Source organism: Ursus arctos, unplaced genomic scaffold (genome assembly GCF_023065955.2).
Source record: "Ursus arctos isolate Adak ecotype North America unplaced genomic scaffold, UrsArc2.0 scaffold_1, whole genome shotgun sequence".
Lineage (NCBI taxonomy): Eukaryota > Metazoa > Chordata > Mammalia > Carnivora > Ursidae > Ursus > Ursus arctos.
The window spans coordinates 24115852-24143353 of record NW_026622763.1 but is presented as its reverse complement, the minus strand read 5'-3'; the positions used below and the strand labels follow the sequence as shown (position 1 = coordinate 24143353).

The 27502-nt window shown below is 33.4% G+C and overlaps 1 protein-coding gene across 1 annotated transcript in view; it reads left to right on the top strand.

Annotated features, from left to right (window-relative positions):
- Positions 1 to 27502, top strand: part of LRP1B (LDL receptor related protein 1B) — a 1450575-nt gene that overhangs the window by 1226765 nt on the left and 196308 nt on the right. Inside the window, exons 60-62 of the mRNA XM_057306380.1 lie at positions 8816 to 9015; positions 25185 to 25373; positions 26213 to 26361. Coding sequence (XP_057162363.1) covers positions 8816 to 9015; positions 25185 to 25373; positions 26213 to 26361 — 538 coding nt within the window. The remainder of the gene's footprint in view (positions 1 to 8815; positions 9016 to 25184; positions 25374 to 26212; positions 26362 to 27502) is intronic.

The window sequence follows — 27502 nt, the reverse complement described above, 5'->3', positions numbered from 1 at the left end:
TTAATAAGTTTCATGAAATCACTGCTTTTATCATATCATATACAAAAATTAGACTTTGCTTCTTGCTAATATGTTATATCTATGTTTTTTGGTCCCTTATGTTTATAATTGGCAATGTGATCATGTCACTGTATATTTTATAGCTTAATTTTAAATATTACTTTGGGTAAAAGCAGTACCTAATAGGAGAAGACTTGCACTGTAAATACTCTTCTGTTTCCAAGGTAATGTGCAACTTTTAACTTTTTGCTATATAATTATGTAATCATTTTGTTGCCTTTTGAAGTATTTCCTTTACCATAGCAACAGAAGTTTCAAAAGAATGTCAATTCTGTTTTAATTGAAACAGAGTCACAAGAGAGTTTGTTTTTAAAATGTTTCAGGAAATAATGGCCAGATATACTAAGTTTGATTATTATCATCATCCATTCATAAGAATGTCAATATTTTAATTCCTTCAGTATCTTATCAGAAGATATTTATTTTAGTGTGTTCAAACCATTGTCCTTTTCTTCGAAACCAATATGGCTGGCTTAACCTCTCATTTTTATACTCTTCAGAATACTTCATATTAAACAAATGTTACTTCTAGATCATAATAGTCTTATGGAATTTACTAGTTATAAAGCAAAAACTGTGTCCCCGCCTAGTGAACACAACTCAGTCTAGCTTTAAGTTTTATTTCTCCTGGGTTATAGGTATTATTACCCTGTAAACTGAAAGCAGCCTTAAGTTATCATTCACATAAACCCATCCATCAAAAGTGTCAGTTAAAATAGTGAAGTACTAAATTATTGTAAACGTTATGAAAGACTCCCTTGATTTCAGTTTTGGATAATATTTTATTATGATATAGACATGCCATATTATAACCAAAAAAAAACAACCCAAAACCCAGATAAAAATTGAATCTTTTTATGTAACAATTAAAGCCATCTATTTTAGCAGATAAAATTTAATGACATCTTGTTGTACACGCTGTTTTTCTTGTTCCCCAGAGTGAGACAATAGGGCAATCTGGATATTAGTTTTTATGAGATGAGCTTCAGGGTGAAAATTCCATAACTGTCTAAAATATTGTGTAATCCTGCTTAAAAAATATCAGCCAAAATGTAAGATTATGTGATAAAAATGCCCTTGAATCTTTCCACATCAGATTAACATTGTAGTTTACATATGTTTTAAATTTGCCAATATGACTGACCCCCCATTTCCTTAAAGAGTGTGATTTCTGCACTGATATTTATTGAGGGGTAAATCAAGCATTTGTTTAAAGGAGGATAAAGATCACTGGACCAATGTAATGAAGCAACTAAACTTTTAGGAGGTAACATAGAGGTCCTTTCTGTATTTTAATGATAGTATCCCGATAGTCACAATATCAGTTTCATATGGTGGTCACTAAGAATGGTAAAGAAGATACAAGTAGACAGATTGATCATCATCCTGGTTGTTACATTTAATTTCACCTGAGACCCAATTATCCTAATCATTTTATTATCTGGTTTAGTTTGGGAATTACTATTCTAATTTATCATAAGTTTGGGGCAGTTAAAATTATTTACATCAATGTGTGTGAAAGTTGTCATTTATGCAGAATATTATATATGTGTATATCTGTGCATTGTAAAATAGAATAAAAAATGTAATGTTAAAGCCAGACTGAGCATAATTTTATGTTTTTTGGATGATTAATATGTTATTTCAGGTAATAACATAGCAAAAGACCATTATGACAAACATTAAAGTGAATGTGTGATGTGACTGGTTAACAGAAAATTAATCTACTCACTCATTTATTCAACTCATTTTTCTTTAGCATTTAGTGTCTATCTGTCACTGTTCTAGGTAGGAGCGTAAAAATAAAAGGCAAGGTCCTATCTCTAGGTATTTCACAGTCATTGGGTAGGCAGATGAGTAAATAATTATAATACAATGTAATAACTTATTAAAATAGAAAAAAAAGAAAATAGAAAATGTTTCTATCTCAGCTAGAATCAGAGTCAGCTTCCTGGGCAAAACTGATAGAGTAAGAATTAGCCAGATGCTTACATCGAAAACCGGGGATGTACTGTATGGTGACTAACATAATATAATAAAAAATCATTATTAAAAAAAAAAAAAAAGAAACCTAGAACCAAAAAAAAAAAAAAAAAAAAGAATTAGCCAGATAATGCAGTGCACTTCAGAGCAGGAGGCATTTCAGGCAAAAGGAACAAGCTCTCTGGAAAAGCAAAAGATGCACAGAAGAGCATTGGCACATTGAAGGCATTGAAAGAACTCCTGACGGGAACAATTTTAAGTGCGAACTATTGTGAAACTTTGATGCCAGTCCACTTTACAGAGCAAGAAAAGACCTAGGGATCAAAATACAACACAATACAGCAATAACAACAAAACAAATCTTATAAGACTTCTGGCTCAGGCAAACAGTAGAACAAGCTTTCCCTGGAATATGAGGAGTACAGGAAAGGGGCAGAGATAAGAAAGGGAGACGATCAGTTTGTAAACCTATTGGGATTGGAGTTCCCATGTAATAATAACGGTAACGAAGATAACTAACTGCTTCTCTAGAATTCTATGAATTTGAAAACTGTGAATTTTATCACTTTAGTTGCTTGAACTGTTTTCTGAGTCTGTGAGAAAATATTATTATTTTTACTATTATCCTTAAAGCACAGAAAAGAACATTCAGCCTCAAATGGCCAAGTGATTTTCTCAGGATCATTTAGGTAGTAAGATATTAAATTCGGGATTTAACCCAATTTTCAAGCTTTGGTCCCATACTTTTCCTATTATATCACACTAGAAATTTTCAGTAACAAAATGCTATTGGATCATGAGCATGTTTTTCAGGAGCCATACAAACAGGGATAAGAAAACAAACATATAAAGACAAAGCTATAGTTTCTTCCATTTTAATAATTAGCCTTTTTATAAAATTTTAAATCTGGATATGAGTTTTTTGGAAATAAAAGCAATACAAACGCCTTATTATTAAGAACATTTTTGTTTGGATTACTTTTCTAATAGTCTGTTAGCAATACCACAAGAAAATAATACTAGGTGCTATTTTGAATTATAAATATATTTTAATGAAAATATATTGAAGGCCTCATATATTATATGACTCAGTATCTGTATCCATTATTGCCAATATGGATAATGATAATGCAAATAAATTTGAAAAAGACAAATTGTATATTTTATGTCATTTTATTTAAATTTTATATCATTTTTTCTTCCTAGAATGCCCTTCTGATTTTCCTTTAGTTGGAATAACTTCCCATTTTTTCAACAACAGCAGATAATACCACTTCCTCTGTGAAACATTTCCCAGTTGTGCCTAAGAAATCCCCACATATTGAACACATACCATTACATGACTTTTTAATCTTTTTTTAATTTTTATTTTTTGAGGTGTAATTTACATAGCACATTATATTAGTTTCAGTTGTACATATGACTATTCCTGGTATAGATATCTATCTCTCCATCTGGAAAGTGAGTTCTTTTAGCAAAAGCTGTGGCTTCATCACTGGTTGTGCTGAACGCCTAGATTGTGAAATTCACTGCAGAAGGAAATAGTAAATGGTCAACCGGATGTACACAGCAAATAGGGTTATAGCTACAGGGACATTGTACCTGCATCATTGCCCAAACCAATACATCAGTATGTAGACAACTTGCATGTCTCAAGGAGAAAAATCATAAGGGAACTTTTGTTGTGAGGGAATGAAAGGCATTCCAGGAATGAAAACTCAGTTTCTGATTTCTGTGGGAAAATAGAAATATTTTGTTAAAATAAACAATCAAATAAAAAATCCTTTCTCTACCAATTTTTAAACCTATATTCCCATATTTAGTCAAAAACATATAGGAAATGAATACCAAAAATTAATTTATAATTCAAAATCAGAAATAATTGCAGTTGGAAGAAATGTCTCTGAGTATATTTCCTGAATTCAGGGGGGGAAAAAGTAGTAAAAACTGAGAGTAGACTTCTATTTTAATTTTTTAAAAGAAATATAGTATATTATATTAAACTATAAAAGACATCCTCAGGAACCACAGAAGCCTATAGATATAGTTACAGTAGACATTGTTTTCTATGTTCACACTTTGTTGTAACTTACAGAATAGATATTATTGGGGCTGAGTTTTTCAGATATGATCTTAGGTAAACATTACATATTATATGGTTGAAATTTAGAACTCCCCACTTGTCATTTTCACTGAAGTTTTCATTTTTCAACTTTAATTATTTACAGCAAATTTAATTATTTACAGCAAATTTACAGCAAATTACAGAATAGATATTATTGGGGCTGAGTTTTTCAGATATGATCTTAGGTAAACATTACATATTATATGGTTGAAATTTAGAACTCCCCACTTGTCATTTTCACTGAAGTTTTCATTTTTCAACTTTAATTATTTACAGCAAATTTTGTACTTAGGTGGTTTTTAAGAAGTTGAATTTCAGATGTTAAAATTACCAGAATGTCTGGTACAGACTTATTGAAAAACTTGGAGAAAATGTATGGTAATGGGGCTTAAGTATGGAAAAGAAAATGAAATTTAGCCATCGGAAGGTAGGTACCCATAAGGAGAGAGAAATCCTGTATCTATGAAGATTCGTTCATACCTGAAAAGAATTAAACTATACTTTTCTTCAATGCAATAGAATATTCTCATAATATTCTTTTAGTTGATTTTTACTTAAATAGATAAATCATGTAATAAAACACAAAATCCAGACAAATTATATAATACTATACACACAATCCATATGCAACATATCACCTATTAGGTGGGTTTAACCAAATCAATAGAGAGAGAGCGTACAGATATATGTGAGGTATATATTACATATCTAGTACAGATAAAAAATAATAGCTAATTTTGCTAAACTTTTATTCCATGTTTATCAGTGTTCTAAATTTGTTCCCTATATTCTATCATTTAATCCTCATGTGATCTTTGAGGAGGAACTATTGTTATTCTTTTCAACATGGACGTAAACACAGGCTCAAAGAAGCTAATTAAATTGGCTAGATGCACACAGCTAGTAATAGGTAGATCTGAAATTTGAACCCTATTAACCTGTTTCTAGAAATCATTTCCTTAAGGCTCTACATAGTGCTGCTTAGAGAAAACGGTAGTCTATAAACCTAGAGACCTGAGCCCTTGTTCCAACTGTATCACTACCGTAATAGACTACGACAACACACATAATCTTACATGGTCTCAGTTTATCAGTAAAATGAAAGTCTTAGGCTATATGATCTTTAAGACCTGTTACAGCATTAAAATCTTCAATTTATATTTTGTTCTAAAATCTGAAGGAGATAAGGATTACTCTTATCTTTATAAAGTAACTATGAAGATAAGATTTATGTTCAAAGAACTATTAGTGAGCACAATATTTCTTTCATGCTCTCTTCCATCTAGGATAAAATTATCATTCCTTCTTTTGTGCCTCCATAGTAAAAAGTAGTTTTATCATAATACTTTTTTTTCATTTGTTTTACATCCACCCCTATTGTATTCACTGAGAGATCTTTAAAGGCAAAAACTATATCTGTTTACCTCTATGTTCCCAGTTCTAAGGAGTATCTGGTACATAATATGGCCTCAAAAATTATTGTTTCAAAGTATGGTTCTCAATCTACTTAAGAATGGCTCTGGGGCTTATTAGAGTTGTAATACAAGCTGAGTTAATCGAGGTAGGTTCTTCGATTATGCGGCCTGAGAATCTACATCATTAGTGCTTTGTGGGTTCCTATGTTCATAATATATGTGTTGTTTAATTACACATGTGATAAAGAAAAGTAATTCTGTAGACGAGAAAGAGCTAAAGCAGAGTTTCCCAAAGTGTGTTTCCCGTGAACTGCCCTAGGAAAATAAATGCTATCACCCAAGATTATGTGATAAAGAAAGGGACACCATACCTCCCTCTGAGAGAAACACTATGTCGTATTAAAGAAATTTAAAGGCCTCTCACAATTAAAAAAAGAAAAAAGAAAAAAGATGATGCTCATTTTGTTAAAGAAAGCATTTCTCAAATATGTTTCATCTTGAAACTGATCTTGAAAAATGTGATCAGGGAAGAATTTGTGGAGAATGAAGGGGCAAAGTGAATTATGTCTATATGAAAAGATCTATGTAATTGAAGAAGAATGAGCCTCCCTTCCAGTGACTTCATGGAAGCACAGAAGTGAAAATGTGGGACTATAACTACTGCAACTAGAGCTGAAGTGACATATTTTTCAATGGTGGGGAGTAATTGGGAGAAGGATGCTTGTGCCTTTTTAAAGGAGAGCTTGTATGGCAGGGACAGGATTTCAAAACTCTTAGTGAGCTTTCTGGGAATGATGTAACAGATGTCAGACTCCATGAAATATGCTCTTCCTGTTTTTGATTCCTTGGTTCAAGATGGTGATAAGACTAGCCAAAAAAAAAAGAGAGAGAAAGAAAGTTTAGATTACAGATAAAAATTTTAAATTGCTATTTATGGAGGTCAGAGCATTTGGAATTCATAATTTACTTAATGACTCCAAAACATTATTATTCACATCCAATAATTTGCAATACTTTACTGATAGCATTTGATGGAGAAAACTCTTATTTTTAGGATGTTTGAATTGCAAGTGCAAGCATATGTATAGAAATATGAAAACTGCCTCTAATTAAGCCAAATTGAACATATACTTCATAATGGTACAGAATGTTATTGAAATACTGCTTTAAATTTTTATTTGTTTATATTCACTTCTCAAAAACATCATGGTTGTATAGAAGCCCAAATATATTTGGTCATATCTGACATGTGTGAGAGAAGCTGGTATATATATGATATCATCTATTAGGGGAAAAAATTGCTATGTTAGTGTTCCCAGGATTCAGAGTCAGTAAGGCATGGAGGAATGTTCTGATTTCAATGAGATAAACTATCTTTGCATTTTTCTTCTTTCTGATTCATTTTCTTCCTTTTTATCTATACTGTCATTATCTCTAGTATAGACAGCAAGGTGCACCTCCATAAATTTACTTGAAAGGAATGGATTGTGTGCTTGTCTAGATGTATTTTGCTGACATATGTTTGCTTTCAAAATAAAAATATAATAACTCAATTTTTAAATAACTTAAAATAATGTAAGATTTAAAGAAACTGTACATTTATCCATTTCTAAAAGCCTTGGTATCTATTATTATCTGGTGATTTGAGATTTTAAAATTTGTTCAGAACTAACATAGAAATACATAAGCACTGGATAGCAAGTCCAGTATTGCTCTATGCAAACCTGACTGTTGTAGTTCCAGACTCAAATTTGTTTTTAAATTCTCACTCTCAGGCTCTCTTTGAATATCTGCTCGCAATAGTCTACCTTTTGTTTAGTCCTTACCAGATATATATTTCTTATTTTAAGTGCCATGCTTAATTAGGACTCTTAATGATATTTTGGTTAGTAAAGAACTTTGAAAAATATCTTTATAATCTTCTGCCTTTTTGCAGAACCCCCAAAAATAATTGTCAGCACAAAAATGCACATATTTCTTATAAAGATTATTTTATGTTAGCCCGGTATTTGATGAATAGTTTTTCCTCAAATCTTTTATTTCTTTTATAGTGTGTGGTTAAAATGTCTAAACATAATTATCACTGTCAGAATGTATAAGGAAAATTTTTCTTTAAGGAACATTTTGATTTTAAACTAAATATGCCAGTTATAAACCATATAGAATAATTTTCATACCATATTATTTTAATTACACATTTTCCAAATTTGAAGAATTAATTGCCAATGATTTTATACTTACTAAAAAGAAAAGAATGAATCTGGGGAAACTAATTGGGTTAATAAGTTTCAATTTTAGTGTTGGAATGTGAAAAGGACATTAATGATCCTCTAACTCAAATCTTGAATTATATAGAGAAGAAAAAATATTCAACAAGATAAAGTGACTTTTTCTACAATGAGAAAAAAAAATAAATGGTTTAATTAAATAGAAATTTCTCAGTAATTTCTGTCACTTATACATTATTTATATTTTACTGGGGTGCTATATTTGTGTTTAACTCAGTTTTAGTACTGATACAACTTTCTTCCTTTTATTGCTTTTTTTTTTTTAACTACTGTCTGAAATACCTTACTGTAGAACTTCCAATAACATAATTGAAGTCAGTACTGTCCAATAGAACTTTCTGTGGTGATGGAAGTGCTCTCCATCTATGCTGTTAGATATGGTACCCATCCGAATGTGGTTATTGGGTACTTGAAATGTGGCTAGTGTGACTGAGGAACAATCCAGTTCATTTAATTTTATATGATTTTAATTAATTTAAATGTTAAGAGTCACAATTGGCTAAAGGCTACCACATGGAGCAATGCGGATTCAGGCAAATATAATCATTTTGAATTTTTTCCATGAATCATTTTGAATTTTTCATTAGTAATGAACCAAAGAAAGAAATATATATCTGGATAGTTTTATTCCTCCAACATTACAGATGCAGCTTGAAGGCTTACCTCTGTTAGTTTTAGGGATCTGTAATTTGTTAACACTTGTAGAAATAATATGTGTATATATATATGGGTTTGTGTGCTAAAAGAAACATATTTAAAATTATATGGATATTTCAAAGTGTGTTATATGTTTAATAAAAATCATAAGAAAAGCTGGCATTTAAAATATGCTTCTTAGACGTTACAATTCAGCGAGATACTAAAAATTAATTTGGGGCATAACTGAGTAAATAAATGAAATATTGTATGATGTAAACAAAATGGCTATTGATTTTCTTTCCTAGGTATTTGTATTGGATTGACTGCTGTGAGTATCCTCACATTGGCCGTGTTGGAATGGATGGAACCAATCAGAGTGTTGTCATAGAAACCAAGATTTCTAGACCCATGGCACTAACGATAGATTATGTCAACCATAGACTCTACTGGGCTGATGAAAATCACATTGAATTTAGCAACATGGATGGATCTCATAGACACAAAGGTTGGTTCAGTAGCACCAATGACTCAGTATTTTAACAGTGCATAAAGTATTCATTTAGAAAATATGTACACACTTTAAAAAAAAAGAAAATATGTATACACTTATATGTATTTGTCATATATACTTTCTCTCAAATATATCTTATAATCTAGGATTACACTGTTATAATCCTTTATAACATAAGAATTAGGCATATTTATTCAGAACTTCTGTAACCATTTGTAAATCATTTTGACAATATTTTCTCTAATTCTATGTTTCTAAATAGTTTTTATAGTAACTGAACGATGTTTTTCTTCATACATCCTAATTGGATTGAAACAGAAGTTTACATGCTTATAAACATAAGGTTATTATTGCACTGGTAGGCCTTGTTTTTTTAAAAGCACTAAGTAAAAATAGAGTTCTTTAAAGACAGTGACGTAATAGTGTTTAAAAACTATCAATTATACTACATGCACGATTAAATTAATTGTTATCTAGCAACAGTGGCCACAAAAGTTAACATGGGAAACAGCTTTCAAATTACGGTAACATTCAGGAGATTATTTGAGTATCAGCAAATGTAAAATTCTACAGATCCTTTAATTTTCTATTTTGTATAACTGAGTAAATTAGAAACTCTAAATATGAAACAAATGAATGAAGCCATTGGATATGAGGAAAGTGACACTAGAATTATAGGGATGAGGGAGAAGTCTGAGAGAAGAGCTGAGGATGAGGGATTTCAAAAGAGCAATGGAGAAGGACACGCCGAAGGAGAACGGGGTGCAGCTGAGGATGACAGGGATGTAACAAAAACCACAAATGATTCTATTGAACACTCAAAATATTTCAGATGTGTAAAGATGATATTTCTCCCAGAATGAAGGAGACAAATGATTTTTTTAATTGATCTTTATTGACCTAACATCACCTTTGTGTTTTAATCTTCAAATAGTAAAAGCACAAATTTCACAGAAAGGTCCCAAAGAAAGCCCACAAAGTAGCCTGGTTCAGCTTCTCAGGCTGCTTTCTTCCCTGGAAGTAAGCTTAGAACAAAACCCTGGGAGGAGAGAAACAGGGGAGATGATAAAAGAGGATTACTGTCAGGTGAGGCCATGCAAAAGTGTGCCAGTGTGGAGTCCTGAGAAGGATGAAGCCATTGACTTAAAAAGTAACTAGATAAATAAATAAAAATAAAGCAGATAAAAGTCACTGAAGTCACACCACTTAATGATTTTGCCTAAGTCCCCGTCAGTTGATATTTAAACAAATAGATCATTCTAACTAAAAATGCTGGCAGAAAGCCTTAGAGGTGCTTGTTTCAGGGCAAGAACATTGAGATATCACAAGTGCCCTTGGATGAGTCACTTACTTAGGTGTTGGCAATCCAATTATAGAGATAAAGAAACTCATCAGGATGCAATTTGAGTGAAGAATTATTTAAAGATGACTTTAGGATTTTAATTACAGCAAAAGTAATGTTGACAAATCAAAACCACACTTAGCATTCAGCAGTTATATCTTCTCCGAAGAATCAATAATGAAATGTTCTGCAACATTCTTATATGATATAATTGAAAGTTTTTTTGTGGCAATCAGTATTTTCCCCATGTAACTGTGAACCAGTCTATTTTTGGCATCTATTTAAAGTGCTAGGTTGCTGTGAATGCATCACTTTCTGCTTTAAACTTTCACTGTACAATAGAGTTTAAATAAACCATTTTTGGTTAGATAAATGAATATTAAAATATCAAACATTTGCCTATTTTCACTCGAGACTTTGTGCTTGAACACAAATTGTAGTTAAAAATGTTGTCTATTAGAAACTATTGTTTCCATCGCCTATTCATTATTTAGAAATTTTGTAAGATATGTGGATGACTAATGCTTTGAAAACTTAATACAAAATTAAATGCGTATAAATGAAATGTCTTGCAATCATGGTACTGGTGGTGACTTTGGGTAAAGGGACATATATAGCAGGGAGAAACAGCACTAAACTTATTAGAATAAAATATTTGGCTGAAAGATACCTAGGTATGGTGTCATAAACATTTTAAAATTTTATTTTGAAAATACTTGGAGGCTGAAGAGGGGAGCAATAGAAACCAAAAGAGCTGCTGCCATCAGAAGTATTTTTTTCTCCTGAAGTCTTTCTCAGAAAGACTAATGAAAAATTCATTAAGTGTCTTATCAGGCATCTGCCAATATCTGAATGCAAGCCAACAATTACCTAGTAGTTACTAATGAGCTACTAATTGTAGGCAGCCCAAATTATGCCAAATCCACAGCCAATGAGAAAAGAACCATTCATTTGCTGTGTTTGTGAAGAGGAGTAGCATTTTCTGCTTCTTGTACTTTCCCCATAAAGACATAGAGAATGCTGTGGCTCTTAATTATGCATGTGGAGGTGGAAAATGAGACTTTGACATTAATAATAAGTTTGCATTAGTTTGGTCACTGATCTCTTTTTTTCTGTTAACCAGACTAGTGTTACTGTTCTTATTTATTCTGCTTGAGGAAAGTAGAATCAAAACTTATCAAGAGTGGGCTAAGCCATTCATGACAAAGCAATCTGACAACATGAAAGGTATATGAGAAATTTCAGAATTATGGCTTTTTTTGATAAGCCAAATCTTAATAATAGAGAAAAATAAACGCTGAGGTTTTTTTTTCTCTCCAAACATACTGGGATTTAATCATGAAGTAATTAGATAAATAAAGCATTAATTTATTATTACTTATCCAGCCTAAGAACTTCTAAAAATTCAGAATTCTATGCCCTAAACAATAGGTCAGATTACCTCCAAGGTACATGTGTCTTGCACTTCGCTTAAGAATTTCCACCCATCTTTCTCTGCTACCTCCTCTACCCCAATCCACCTTCCTACCTATTCTAAACACCACATTGCAAAATTAAATTAACAAATAAACAGTCAATTTGCCAGTTTCAGAGCATCTACATGCAATCCTAGCCTTGCGAACCTCTTCCTAACGCCTGTGTATATCATTCTTCCAGTTTTTACTATAATAATTTTATAATAATATGGTTTAATATAATGATGCCATAGAATATGATACATGCTACTGGTTGACTGAGTCAAACAGTTTCTTTTAAATCAGATTTTCATTAGTTCATTTTTTTTTAAGTTTCTCTGATTTCTTCCCTTTAGATCTGTCCATTCATTCATTCATGTATTCATTCAAAAAACACTTACCGATCTATGTCTCTTTCAATGCCATGCATTATGTTAGGCCTCAAATTACAAAGATGAATAAGTCTGTGTTTTTAAAGGACTTATACGTTAATGGAAAAAAAAAAACCCTAATATGCAAGTAAAAACATAGATTGGGAATAGAGGAATATACAAAATATTTTGAAAATGTAGGAAGGAGTAGAAAAGCCATTGCTGAAATAAGGGAATCTTTGAGAAATCTGAGAGATTTAGTACAAGTTCTCCATATGGGGAAATGTATAAAGGATTCTTCACACAAAGGGAACAGCATGGGCAAAGATGTAATAGAGTCTTGAAACAGCATGGGGTTTACACAATTTGGCTATGACTGGAAGTTGTATAAGAGGGAGATAATGTCACTAGATGAACAAGGGCAAATCTGGGCCAGATTGTGACAGGTCTTATATGCTAAGTAATTTGAAATTTATCCTTTAGGTCATAGGGAACCACTGATGGTGTTTAGTTGACATAGTGCTATCATTAAACTTGACAATAGCATGGAAAATGAAAGACCCTAGAATGGTAACCAATTTAGAGACTGTTAAAATATTTTAGGAGAAAATATTTGAAGTGATTATAGCTGTGGGAATGGAGATAAAGTATTACATTCAAAAGTTATTTGGTAAGAAGAAAAGAAAAGAAAATAGGAGAGATGCATCTGTAAGCTTAAAATAACAGAAATATTGGGGTCCAGTTGCAAATATTAAGTGAATGTTTTATATATCATCCACTTAGCCAGGGAAAAATAACATCATTTTGATGACTTATTAGGTTCACGTATATTTGTACATTTTAAAAGGAATTTGAAAAGTACCAAATTAAGCTTAACTTAGAGATTCTTCTTGAAAAGCTCTGTTTTGATGAGAGGTACATTAATTTTACCAAAAGGGTCAGCATAAGAGGAATTCTAAGGATATGATTAAACAACCTCCATTGTATCTTTCCCTAAAAAGCATTTCAGAACACCTGATAATTTATCTAGAAGAAAGATTATGAGTGCAACGGGGTGGGGTAGGATGTACTGCTAACTAGCTTTTTCACCCCTGAAAGTGTAGGTAATTTCCCTAGATCTCAGTTGGTTCTTCTATGGAAATAAGGATATTAGGGGGGAAATGGCATCAAGGGAGAATGCCAGAACTAAAATTCTAAGCCTCCATTTAAATGAATTGCACAACCTTTTCAGAATGTTTGCCAGATCACACAGTTTTTAACCCCAAGTTTGTCTTCAATTTAAGCTTGAGACAAGCTGGAAATCTGAAATAAACAAATGCTTCCTACGTAGCCTTTGTGAAAATCTCAAATTACAGCCCAATCCTCAGTTCTCTCTGAATATTATTGCAAAAATTATTAACATCTTTTAAAGTTAAACACTAGGGGCGCCTGGATGGCACAGTGGTTAAGCGTCTGCCTTCGGCTCAGGGCGTGATCCCGGTGTTCTGGGATCGAGCCCCACATCAGGCTCTTACACTATGAGCCTGCTTCTTCCTCTCCCACTCCCCCTGCTTGTGTTCCCTCTCTCTCTGGCTGTCTCTATCTCTGTCAAATAAATAAATAAAAAATCTTTAAAAAATAAAAATAAAAAAAAATAAAGTTAAACACTAGTAAACACTCAAATCAATACGAGAAGAGAAAACCTATATTCTTGGTCATTACATGGTATTAGATTTTTACATATACTCTCTTTCCTTTTTTTTTTTTTTTTTTTTTTTTTGGCATTCAGTGGAAATTTCCTTAGTCGGCTGCTGGGGTTCCAAGAACTGGAACCCTCCTCTTATAAACTCATACTTCTACCTGAAGTCTACTGTGTTCAAGGAACTGTGCTTGATGCAATACATGCCCTTTTGGTCCTTCCATCAATCAACACTATGTGATAAGAACCATTAAAGCCATTTTGCAGCAAATAGGATTATTGAGATTAAGAAATTTGTGAAAAGTCAAACAAGCAGGAATCAGAAGAATCAGAATTTGAACTCAGATCTAACTGGTTGCAAAGCCAGCTTTCCTTCCATTTTCCACACAGCTTCATTTTTTTTTTAAGATTTATTTATTTATTAGACAGAGAAAGACAGCTGGCGAGAGAGGGAACACAAGCAGGGGGAGTGGGAGAGGAAGAAGCAGCCTCCCAGCGGAGGAGCCTGATGTGGGGCTCGATCCCATAACGCCAGGATCACGCCCTGAGCCAAAGGCAGACGCCTAACCACTGTGCCACCCAGGCGCCCCCACACAGCTTCATTTTTGAGCAGATAATTGACTGAAGATTTGTTGCCTGCTTGTTGTCAATTTTAAAAGCTACAGTTACAACACAAATAAATATTTACACAAGTAAGGGTATATCCATACCTGAGTTTCTTCTGATTGATTTAAATAGTGGATGTAGTTAAATTGGAAAACATGTGAGAAAAAAGAAACAAAAAACTTGAGCCACGAGAACATAATTACTGTAAAAGAAAGCATATATCTTAGTAAATTCAAATTCTTTGCTATTCTTAAATTAAAAAAAAAACAGCCAAGTGAATTTTAAAGATCTAATTAGTTTTATTAGTTGATTCATGAATCAGGCAGCATCCCGTCTAAAAGGTGAGGGGAGCTCTAAAGAGCTACAGACAGAAAGGTTTTTAAAGGTAGAGGGGGAGTGGAAAAAAGGAAATTATTAGAAAGGCAAGGTTGCCCTCCTAAGGGGAACGGTAGGGGTCTATCAGTTAATTTCCTAGTGCTGACCAGAAAATTCCCATGTTGAATGGTTAAAGGTGACATTTCTGGGGGATTGAAACTGCAGTTAGATTAAGTATTAAGTCTTGGTTTACTGACTTGGGGCCTTAACCTAAGTGATGCTATTTTGGGGCCTGTGGTTTTCTTTTGAACAGTTTATTTGGGATAGTAAAGAGAAAGTAATGTTGCTTAAAAATGTACACCGTGCTTTAGTGGGATAGTTTGATGTTATAGTTGTTTATTATTTCCAAACTATCTCCTACCTATAGAAAATCTTCTCAAACTTATTTGGAAATTCATGCCACAGAATCTTTATAATTTGACCAAAGTAGAGATCTTTTGTCATTGATTTCATGCATTCTAACAAGTTCAGCCTTCTCTAAATGGAGTATCTGTAAAACAGGTTATACAATATCTCCTGAGAAAGAATTTCAGCAATAACTTTGCGTATGTACCCTAACGCAGAGGCTTTGTTTTCCATTTAATGAAAAGAAAATTAAATTCCAGGAAGTTTTTGTCTTCACGACAAAATTTCATCGTGACTGCTTGTATTAAACTACATGACTTAAGATTTCGTTTTCTTCAGATTCTGTTAGATGTGCCATTGGAGTTGAGATATCTTAGAGAAGTAGCTATTTTCTTGACAATAAGGCTGAAAATAGTTTGTGATCGGTATTAACAATAGGGTGAGCTAGGAAAAAGATATGTTTGACCTTGAGTTTTACAATTTATTTGTTCTAAGAATACATGAATAAAATTTATTTTTTCTAGTAATTTTTTTCCCCAAATACTCTTCTTTGTATCCCTGAATGAATTTAACCTTGTGTTAAATCAGGTGGTCATGTACATATTTTATCCAGCATGCTGGAAAAATATATACTCATAACTGCTAATTTCTCTGAAGAGTAATCATTGGGTATGATTCTAAACTACAGTTTATCACTGAACTGTCTTTTAGGTTGTGGACAAATTGTTTAAAATTTCATGCAATTACGTTGACTATGGCTCTTCATTTGTTTCTATACTCCTAGATGTGAAGGTCCTCACATTGAAGTGTCAATACTGTAGTCCGCCTCAATTGTTTGTTTATTGCTTTGGGAATCCAGTTTGTGTTGTGAGGGGGCAGTTCTCTGTTTGGATTTAAAAATCCAAATCATAACCCATGCAGTGATCATCTAATTAATGTTGGAAAAGGAATCCAGATCTCAGCATGCTGCTGGTGAAATAGCATAAATATATATACGACAGGTTTTGTTCTGAAGGGGAAACACACTGAAAAAGACAAAGGGACCATGTTGTGCTCATCTATTTCAAAATTCAGTAGCTCTTGCATTTGGGTCTTTAGGATATTTAAATATATACTGAAACTCACCAAGAAAAGGAGGGAATCTAATAAACACCACCCTCTGATTTTATAATATTTTAGAGTGTTTCTTTCCTGGTAGGATATTTCATTTTAGTACTTTTGAAAAAAAAAAAATCTCTATCGTTCACAGTCCATTACAAACAGCAGACTTCACAGCCTATTTTATGCCAACGGTGTTGATGTGCTGCTGTTTACAATACAATAAAAGTTAATGGAAGGGAGCAAAATACAATTCAGTTACTATAGAAATGTTCCTGAAACAGTAAAATAAATTGAAATTAACTGCCATTTCTAAAAAGTCTTAGAATTTCAGTGTCAATCATGTCTTTCGGTTTTGTTCCTTGAATAGGACATGTTACATTAAATTGTGTATATGTTTAAATAGATTATTATTTTGCAAATGCCACATATGACCCATATATTTTTTTAAATGGGAAATTTTAAATATTACCTTAGCATGAGTTTTCAGCCACTTTCAACAATCTGATCTATCTTAAACTGGAGGCAGTGGGGTATTGGAAATCAGTAGATCCGGCCTTGGTCCAGGTTGCTCTCTAATTTAAGCAAGTTGCTTTGCCACAGTATGGTTCAATGTTTTTATCCAGAAAATGGAGCTTCTATTTAATCAGGGATCTTCTTAAAGGAATTTAGTTGGGTTGGGACTGGGACAGAGACTGTTCTATCAATTCCCTCACCTACTCCTACTTATTCCTAAGACTACCTAGAACATGTTTTAAAATGCTTGAAATATGTGACATTCTTCTCTGTTTTTATTCTAGAACCATATTTATAACTGTAGGAATGTGGGAAGACCAGATACTAAATTCATGTAAATGGCTCTGTTGATATCTGTCCCAAAGGCAAAGTGTGTTTTGTTTTTTTGTTTTGTTTTGTTTTGTTTTAAGGCTTCAGCTATCATTAGGACTCTCAAACAAACACATTCCTGTTGCATGTGTGTGTGCAATATGGTAACTCCTGTATTTAGTATTGGTCATCGGCTCTGAAAACAGATTGCCAAATGTCTATGAAGGTTTGTATCCCCAGCAGAAAAATTCAGAGCCTTTCAAAGCAACAGGACTATATGTTTACCAAGTGCACAGAGCAATGTTGCTTTGTTTAGAGACTGGAGAGCAGTGTCCTGATCAAGAGATAATACTTATAGGCATAGTCTAGTTTTCAAAATAAATGTATGACAATTCACATTGTCTGCTTTATAAATTCTCACATTCCTTAACAGGAATACTCTTTCAGATGTTAAATATTGAAATGACCATACTTGACTTCTGTTATGAATAACTTTAAAAATATGTAGGTGAGACCAGGAAGTGGTTGATTTATATAGACCACATATTCTTTTTTTTTTTTTTTAAAGATTTTATTTATTTATTTGACAGAGATAGAGACAGCCAGCGAGAGAGGGAACACAAGCAGGGGGAGTGGGAGAGGAAGAAGCAGGCTCATAACGGAGGAGCCTGATGTGGGGCTTGATCCCATAACGCCAGGATCACGCCCTGAGCCGAAGGCAGACGCTTAACCACTGTGCCACCCAGGCGCCCCTATAGACCACATATTCTTAATCTATATAGAGAGTACATATTATTTGAAGTGACAAGGTCAAGAAAAAGAAGCAAAAAATACTAGAAAAGGATGGACAAAGTATGCCTTTAGCCTCTTATGAATGACTTTAAAGAACTCTAAATATGGCATTAATTTCTATATTTGCCATCACACATTACATTTGTTTCAAAAAATTATACATTTAAGTGTCCCAGTATAAACTAATGCATTAAGGGGGGACATAAAAGTATTGTTTGAATATTTGTTCAGTGTATTTAAAAGACAGTCTCATTTAATATACTCCCAGGTAGTAGCAACTGAGATCTGCTATTCACTATGGCATTTACTGAATAGAAGAAACTTATTTCTTATCCCATTTAAAGTTTCACTGATGGATGAACTTTTTCAAAGATTGTGTTTATATGGGAAAAAATAAATTTGAAATTCTATCATAGTATTTGGAAATGTTGGCTATCCTTAGTGTTCTTGCCATTTCTTAATGCCTTTATTCACTTTGAACAATGAATTTTGGATCCATTTGACTAAAATTTTTTTTCTAATACTATTACAATTAAGCAGGTTTGCATTGAAGAGTAGGCAGGGAAAATGTTCATGGATGCAAATATTAAAGGGAATATTTCATATCTTTTTTTTTTTTAAAGATTTTATTTATTTATTTGACAGAGAGAGAGACAGCCAATGAGAGAGGGAACACAAGCAGGGGGAGTGGGAGAGGAAGAAGCAGGCTCATAGCAGAGGAGCCTGATGTGGGGCTCGATCCCAGGACTCCGGGATCACGCCCTGAGCCAGAGGCAGACGCTTAACGACTGAGCCACCCAGGCGCCCCCATATCTTTTTATAGATGGTTTTGAGGAAATAGTTATTAAAAAAAAAAAGGACTCTGCAATCAATAACACTGAAAGGGATGCATAATTACTGACAAAGAATAAATGTCCTTTGCCCTGTAGTTATACAAAACACATTCTTTTTGATGGGGTGTTTGTAGCGATAGCTACTAGCTCAGCAGTCATTGTCTGGAAATTAGTATATTGGGGCCATTTTCCCACCCACTTTTCTCTGTAGCTTTTCATAAACTAAAAATCATTATCCACCCACTTACTGACCACTGCTTTGGATCTCCCACTTTTTTTGGCACTTAACCATTTTCTTCCGTCATCTACTTTTATCGTGTGTTTATATTTTTTCTGCAGCCTTACTTTAATCTCCCCTCATTTTTTCAATGCTAATTGTTTTTCTTTGTTTCGTTTCTTCCATTTTTTGGTTTTCATGCTCTGCTCCATTAATTTATGCCCTAACTTCTCTACATAGCTTGGTGTATATTATTTTTCTAGAAGGATGTCAGGAGAAATGGTTAGTATCAGGGTCTCTCAGACTAGAGGATTACTAAGCATCTTGATCCTCTCTTGTGAAGACAGATGGTGTTTTAGTCAAGCTCAAATGTTTGCACCATACTGCCTAAGGAATGCGTGTCATTGATGGTATTTGATTAGGGACGAGATAAGTGAGATTTAAAAAAAAAATAGGAAATATTTACTGAATCGAGTTCTGGGTTATCCTGCCTTTACTTCTTTGCCATGTTCTAAATGCTAGAATGCAGACTTCTGTGGAATGCATCACCCAGGCTCTGTCATCTTCTGACTTCTGGTTGAATTGTATCCATGGGATGGCCAGGAAATTAAATGGTGGATGAAGGAAGACGTTGGAATATTTATTTCCTTTCCCTCAGGCCCAACCACAGTGGTCTGGCATTGGCCGAGCTCCTCCACTGAATGATCACTGCTCTTATTGTGTGGTTCCTTTCCCTTAGCTATAGCTTTCACCAGATTCTGATAACAGGCAAAGGAAAAAATAATCCATCATCAGTCCATTGACCATGCCCACACCTCCGTAATAATTCATTTATTAAAATCTTTTATCATTTAAAAATGTATTTTCTGTTTACTACAGGAAACCTGCCTGACACAAAAGAGATTGGAAGAGATTAAAAACAATTTAAAAAGTTAGAATAATTTTGCAGTATTTCAGGTATAAAGGAATATGAACTTTTACTTAGGAAAATGGCACCAAGAATAAGACAATGGGAGTCTTAAAATACATTAAAAAAGAAAAAGTTAACAAAATTTCACCTTTTGTTTGATATTCCTTGCTTACTTTAAATTTTTAGATTAAATTTCCAAACCTAATCAGTCATATAGTGACAACCATTTGGGTATTTTCTTCCAAACAATACACAAATTCTTTATACTCAAAAAAAGAAAAAAATAGTAATGCTCAAGTTACTCTGTAATTTTGATTTATTCATAATAATAATTACTGAATTGGTGGTTGTGTTCTATGAACTTTGTTTTACTTTAGAAAATATTGCTAAAGTTTTTATAGTAATTTTAAAATAATAAATTACAGGGATCACTGCCTATAAAGTAATATTTTAAAATCACGCTTAATTCTTAAAGAAAATCTTGGAAGAGATATAAGGAAAACGAGAGAGAGAGAGCACCTCTAGTGAAATTTCTATTTTAACCCACCAAAGTCATGCTGAATCTGCCATTATCCCAATATTATATCCTACCCATAGCACCAATTACCACATTTTAACTCTATGAAAGATGGACACTGAGTAATTGGTACATTTTGTTAAGTATTTAAACTAGGTAAGTTGAAATACAAAATTAGAATGATATTATCCAGGAATACACTTGTTTAACATGATGAATGCTGTAAAAAAAAATCAATAATCAAAAGTATTGTAATAGAATAACTCTGTGAGACAATGGTTAAGCCAAAAGCATATTCTGGATTGCCACCTTTTCTATTTGTCGTAATTACTAGGAATGTTAATAGGATAGCATCCAACTTGACTAAAAAGGAAAACCTCCATAAGGGGTATTTCTTTGATGTATTTTTTTGCCAAATACCAACTTCTTTATTCTGATAGATTTGGTCTATAAGATAAAAATTAGGAGCCTAGTACTTGAGTGAAATGCTGGAAATAGTAAAATAAATAATGCTGTTATCCAGAATAGAGACTTAACTGCAGAAAGCAGCTTTAAAATATATAATAAATACCTATTAAACTACAGCCCACACAATCGTTCTGTTTTTTTCTTTTTTTATGTCTACTGAATACCTGTAAATGAAATGTGCCTTATTTTTCACATTTCTCTTTTAATTAAGGAAGTGCAGTCTTATATATGATAATTGATCATATTATTTTTCTCTTAAAAAGGATAGCTATTATTATTTTGAGAAAACATTGACTACTTTTTCCATAAACACAGTCGCATCTCAGTGAATTTGTTAAATGTTTTTCTCATGCCATCACATTCCATGTTTATGTTTATAGGGACTTTATTATTATATACTTATTATGAATTATATATGAATATACATATATAATTATATGTATAATAGATATATTACAAATGTATACATATGTAATATATGAATGCATGTATACATATAAACAGACATATTTACAAAGTAAAAATAAGAAAATAAATAGGGAGACTACCAAAAATAAGCAATTTTATTTTTCTCATTCTGAATCCGGAAAGTTTCTTATACCAAAATATATGATGATTTGGCTCAGAACATCTCATTTAGGGGCGCCTGGGTGGCTCAGTTGTTAAGCGTCTGCCTTTGGCCCGGGGCGTGATCCCAGAGTCATGGGATCGAGTCCCACATCAGGCTCCTCCGCTGGGAGCCTGCTTCTTCCTCTCCTACTCCCCCTGCTTGTGTTCCTTCTCTGGCTGGCTGCCTCTCTCTCTGTCAAATAAATAAATAAAATCTTAAAAAAAAAAAAGAACATCTCATTTAGCCTCCGTGTGGGCTGAATTCTTCATCTGTTGATGGAAAAGCAAACATGGCATTCATTTATTTATACTTATCATTTAGCAGTTAATATATGGCTTTTTTTTTTTTCACAGAAGCTTAAGCAAATAGTCAAATAACTTGTTGGAGAGGATTAAGTCCTCAAGAAAAAATAAGGAGTACTGCCGAGTTGTGAGCTAAACTCCTAGAAAGGCAATATAAAAAGATTTTGTTTGTTTTGCTTTCTTTTGTTTGGCTTGATTTTCATTGGCTTTGTTTGTGGTATTAAGTGAATTTTTCACCATCTCTTAGAGAATAGATTGTTGGAACTACTATAGTGTTAGATATGTGGAACTGGATTTCCCCTTGTTAACATAAGTTGGGGTTTTTACTTTGTTTTCCATAGAAGAAATACTCTGGTGGTTGTATGTGATGGTGTTTGGAATTTAAACATGTTTGCCAAATGAGCACTCCTGGGAGGGGCTTATAAAGCTAAGAGTGACAGTCCAGTTCTTTACACCAATATCAAACAAGGGATTAAATCAAACAGATGGTCACTTTGGGCAAATGGACTAATTTTCTTCACCTTGACCTTTTCTACATTTTCTGTACATTCCACTCTGTGCCATCTTTCTTCTAGAGTAAGAGTTCACCTTTCTGATCTCCATTAATTTGTATTGATTATCTGATAGAGATTTTTCTGGTGGGTAGTCACTACAAGCTTAGAGATAGCAAACTTGTCCAGTACTTAAATTGCCCCATGTCTGAAAATATAATGTAATTCAATCAAGTAATTAAATAAACTGACTTTCAGGGTGCCTGGGTGGCTCAGTCAGTTAAGCATCTGACTCTTGGTTTCATCTCAGGGAATGCTCTCAGGGTCCTGGAATGAAGCCCAGAGTCAGGCTCCATGCTCAGTGTAGAGTCTACTTGTCCCTCTCCCTCCCCTTCTGCCCCACCCACTTTCACATGGAGCATATGAAATCAGTCTTATTGCTTTATATACTTGTATTATTTTGCTAAGGCTGCCATACAAAGTACCACAAGCTGGGTGGCTTAAACAAAAGTTTATTTTCTCACAACTATAGAGGCTGCAAGTCCAAGACCAAGGTGGTGGCAAGTGTGGTTTCTCCTGAGGCCTCTCTCCTTGGCTTGTAGATGGCTGTCTTCTTGCTATGTCTTCACATGACCTTTTCTCTGTATATGTACTTTCCTGGTGTCTCTGCTTCTCTCTTCTTATAAGGACACTGGTCATATTGGATTAGGACCCCACTCTTATCTGTCTCCAAATACAGTTATCCTGGGGGCTAGGGTTTCAGCATACAAATTTAGAAGAGGAGGAAACAATTCAGTTTATAACAGTACTTTAGCCTACGAGGCTGGCTTTCTTGAAAGCAGTGCTATTAGGTAAAATGGCAAAGAACTCAGCAACCAGAGTCTGATTTAGATTTAAATACCAATACCTGCATTTACTAGTGTTTAATCCCCCTCTTTGGTCAAGATACTTAAATTTTCCAGATCTTAGCTTTCTTATCTGTCCACTACTATGCAATAGAATGATGCATATTCAATAAAATAAGGTGTATAAAGTAGATATCCTACTGCAGGGTTTCATAACCTCAGAACTATTAATATTTGGGCCTGATCATTCTTTGTTGTGGGGCCAGAATTGCTTCCCCCCACCTATTGAAAATCACTGCCAACTTTCTGGTACCAGAATACTTAACAAATGTCAGCTATAAGTTACTTGCTGAATAATTTAAAAGACTATGCAACGTTAGAGATGTTAATAGGCAAATTCATACAATAACTCCACTTTTTGTGTATAAATTAATTGAATCTCTGGTGAACTGAGATTTTTTAAAATGATGATTAACTTTTTGAGTCCATATTTAATAATCTAATTATTTCTTCTGCATCTAAGGAAATCCGAATTGAATCTTTCTGGGAGTTTCAACTTTTTCTGCCAATTTTCATTTTATTTTGAAGATTTCCAAACATACGCATATGTTGAAAGACTGTTTCAATCACCCATCACCAAGATTCACCTGGTTGTTAACATTTTGCCACATTTGTTTTATCTTTCTGGAATGAATTTATACAGCCAAAAAGGGAAGGTGGGAATAGTTTGTGTAATACCTCAGATATGATTCATTCTGGTACAGTATCCTCTTCATCTTTCTATCCAATTCCGCTTGTCATTCTTGCAATAGGCTCCATGTCTATAGGAGTACACAGATTATTCAGTTTGAGTACTTGCCTCAAAAGTGTACACATATGGATTTTTTTTTTGAGTTTTACTTCCTTCATAGGCATAATATCTGTTCTGAGATGGATTTCTGGCTAGACCCTACATTGATAGTAGTCAGTGGTTTAAAGTGTCACCTATTTGCTTTTATTTCTACTTTCTCTGTGTCATGGTAAATTCTCTGATCACAGTTGACCCAGCTGAATAAAAATATCAAATTGCATTTGAAATTTTGATAGTTTGTCATTACTCCTGAATGAGGAATATGCCAAACATTAATTCTCAGTATTGAAAATCCAATTTATAAAAAAGTACTTATTCCTGGACTTACAGTACTTTTTTTTCATTAATGAACAGTTTCTCAGAATTTCTTAAAGTAGATCTGGAAATAAATATGGAGAAACATTGTAATGCTCATGCAAATAAGGAATTTCCATTTTCTTTATTGATAGCTTTTAAAACTTTTTTTGAAGAAAACTCTATCACATTTTAAAGTTACTTAACCTTAAATCACCAAAAAAAATTATCATATCTCATGTGCCTGATAGGACCCTGGAATCTCTTGAATGAAAAATTCACATTTGTGATGCTCAATCTATTTATACTTAAGCTTAGTCCTATAATGAAAATATAATTATGAAATAATTTTAACCTTCAACTAAACAGTTTTATGACTGTTAAATCTGCCTAATACATTGTTGTCTGTCACACTTATTTTCCTCCATCCCTATCCCAGCTCATCTTGCATTAAAAATACTCATAAAATCTCAGAGACTAAAATAGTTTATAGTAGTCTTATAGTCACTCTGTCTCCAGGTAGATAAACATTTCGTCCTGGATATATAATTTAATCAATTTGGAAGTGGGAGAAAACAGTCAGTGACCTGTAGATGTAAGGCTTTAAGTTGGGAGCAACTGGATGGATATATATACTTTTTTTTTTTTTTAAATATTGGATGGTATTTGTTTCTGGTGAAACAGCCATTACTCGTGAGCAGGATTGCATTCACTTCTTCCCAGTGGTCGAATCAGGCAAACTCTCAGCAAAGTAAACTCCTGCGCCAGATCCTGCATTCTCTTAACCGGTAATAAAGAACCTTGCTGGCCTGACAGGTTGTCACAGCAATTATTCACATGAAGTTCTGTAGCAGTTGTATCTGTCAGCCCATGTAGTATTGAATATTTTAACTGGCAGTCTTCCAAGACTGAACATTAATCTTACCATCTCCTATTACAGTCCCTAATCAAGATATTCCAGGGGTGATTGCACTAACATTGTTTGAAGACTACATCTACTGGACTGATGGGAAAACCAAGTCACTCAGCCGTGCCCATAAAACCTCTGGAGCAGACAGACTCTCACTGATTAACTCATGGCATGCCATCACAGATATCCAGGTGTATCATTCTTATAGACAACCTGATGGTAATTATTCTTTCCATGATTTCCATAAGCGCATCAACATCTTTTAGTAGCATTCCATTTTTGTTTCCTCCATGGTAAAGCGTAAATTTTTTTTTGAGAAAGAGTACCAGCTTTCATTATTTAGCATAACTGTATAGGATGAATTCAGCTGATTTCAAGTATGTCTCTTAAGAAATATGATTAGAAGCTCAATAATAGTACAGAGAATTATTAATTTGTTGAAATATTAAGTTGAAATGACAGTAAATGTAGTTAAAGAAGTAGAGAATGCATTCTTGAAATTATTTCTTTACAACATAGTTATAGGATCCTTACTTTCTGGAATGCTGGGTGAAAGGAATTATGTTTAAGTATCTCTGGGGCTCTAAAAATGAGAAACATATCAAGCTTTTTAAACATATGTCTAGTAGGAATTCTATCAGGCCTTATGGAATAAAAGTTCAATTATTTTGCTTTAAACACTATTTGGCTTACAAAACAAAGCCACTACACTATTAGTTGTAGATCATTGTTTCATTGTTTTATTTTGCATTTATATTTCTAAACATATGTATGTCTTCATCCAAAATGCTTCTAGTCTATATTTTTCTGATGGACAATTTTTTTCTACTAAAATGTTTGTTTTTGTGGAACTACATCCTCAAAATTATTTATTGGTAAAATGAATGCCATTGGGCAATGAATAGAATTTACAACAAAATACAATTAAATTTATGACCTTGATGACTTCTTGATTACAAGGTTCTACAAGTTAAATGAAGTTTAAATGCCCTGTCTCTAATCCCATATTATATTTTGATCTTGATTTTTCTGTTTTGCTGTTTCTTTCTCATCTGTAGTCTCCAAACATCTCTGTATGATAAATAACGGCGGTTGCAGTCATCTGTGCCTTTTAGCCCCTGGAAAGACTCATACCTGTGCGTGTCCCACCAACTTCTATCTTGCAGCTGACAATAGGACTTGCTTATCCAACTGCACAGCCAGTCAGGTGAGTGGAGGTCTAGAAAGCATTTCGTGAGATGTATCATCAAGCTGTTATAAAGGTTTTGCCTGTATTTTGTTTATTGGCTTAAGCCATTTTGAAACGTCATTTTTTGGTTGTTTAGCATAGCATGATGACCATTCCATACATCATATAGAGGGTCATAGAGTAAGGGAAAAACGATGTGTATCTTGAGAATGAGACCTTAAGAAATAGGAGATACAAGTAGAGGCCAAAAAGAAAAACAAAAACAACCCTGAAAGTGATACGGAAAAGAAGAATTGGAGAAAAATAATTTTCTGGATTTTTTTTATTGAAAAATTATATGATCTAAATAGTTTCCTTCTAAAAACCTCTTTTTATTCAACAAGTAATTATCTCTAGTAAAGATATTAAAATGCATACTCAATGAAAGTTAGTTACATGGACTTGATATAACTACTTCCGAATTTTGGATAATAGTCATATGACATTATAAGATTTGATTTTTTTATATTTGAGTCACTCTGTTATGTAGGATAAAATTGTCAAAGAAACTACGATTTGTTTTGAAAATAACTAAAATTGGTTCTTAGAATTCTGTGTTTTGAATCTGCTGGTTTCCACTTCTAGCAGTGACTTCCTGGCAAAACACTGAATTCCTCTTTGAGTGTGCATATTTTCAGAATGGAGCAGAGAATACTAGCTCACTCAGCTTCTCAAGTTTTCACTATGAGTATCACCATTAAAGTACAATGCAAAACATCAAACTGCTTTGAGGTAGCCAGTATGTGTAGTGGTTAAGGACACAGACTCCGAAGCCACTGGGACTGTAACTCTGACTCTGCTAGAAATTGGCTGAATAATCTTGGGTTTGTTACTTACCCTTGTGATGCCTCAGTTTTCTCATCTTTTCAATGGAAATGCTAATATTTTCAGGCCATTATTATGGAGATTAAATGGGAGAAGTTTCCGGCACATAGTAAATGTTATTATTGCCCTCCTCCTGGAGTGCGACTAGAACACACTTAAGGATACGTGTGCAATTAGTGTGAGCTGCCATCGGTATTCTGATGTGTAATTGGAAGAACAGGCCACAGTTTCTTCTTTCTTTACAAACTGTATTGTTTTAATTATAACCCCCCAAGTATTTGTGTAAACAAAATAC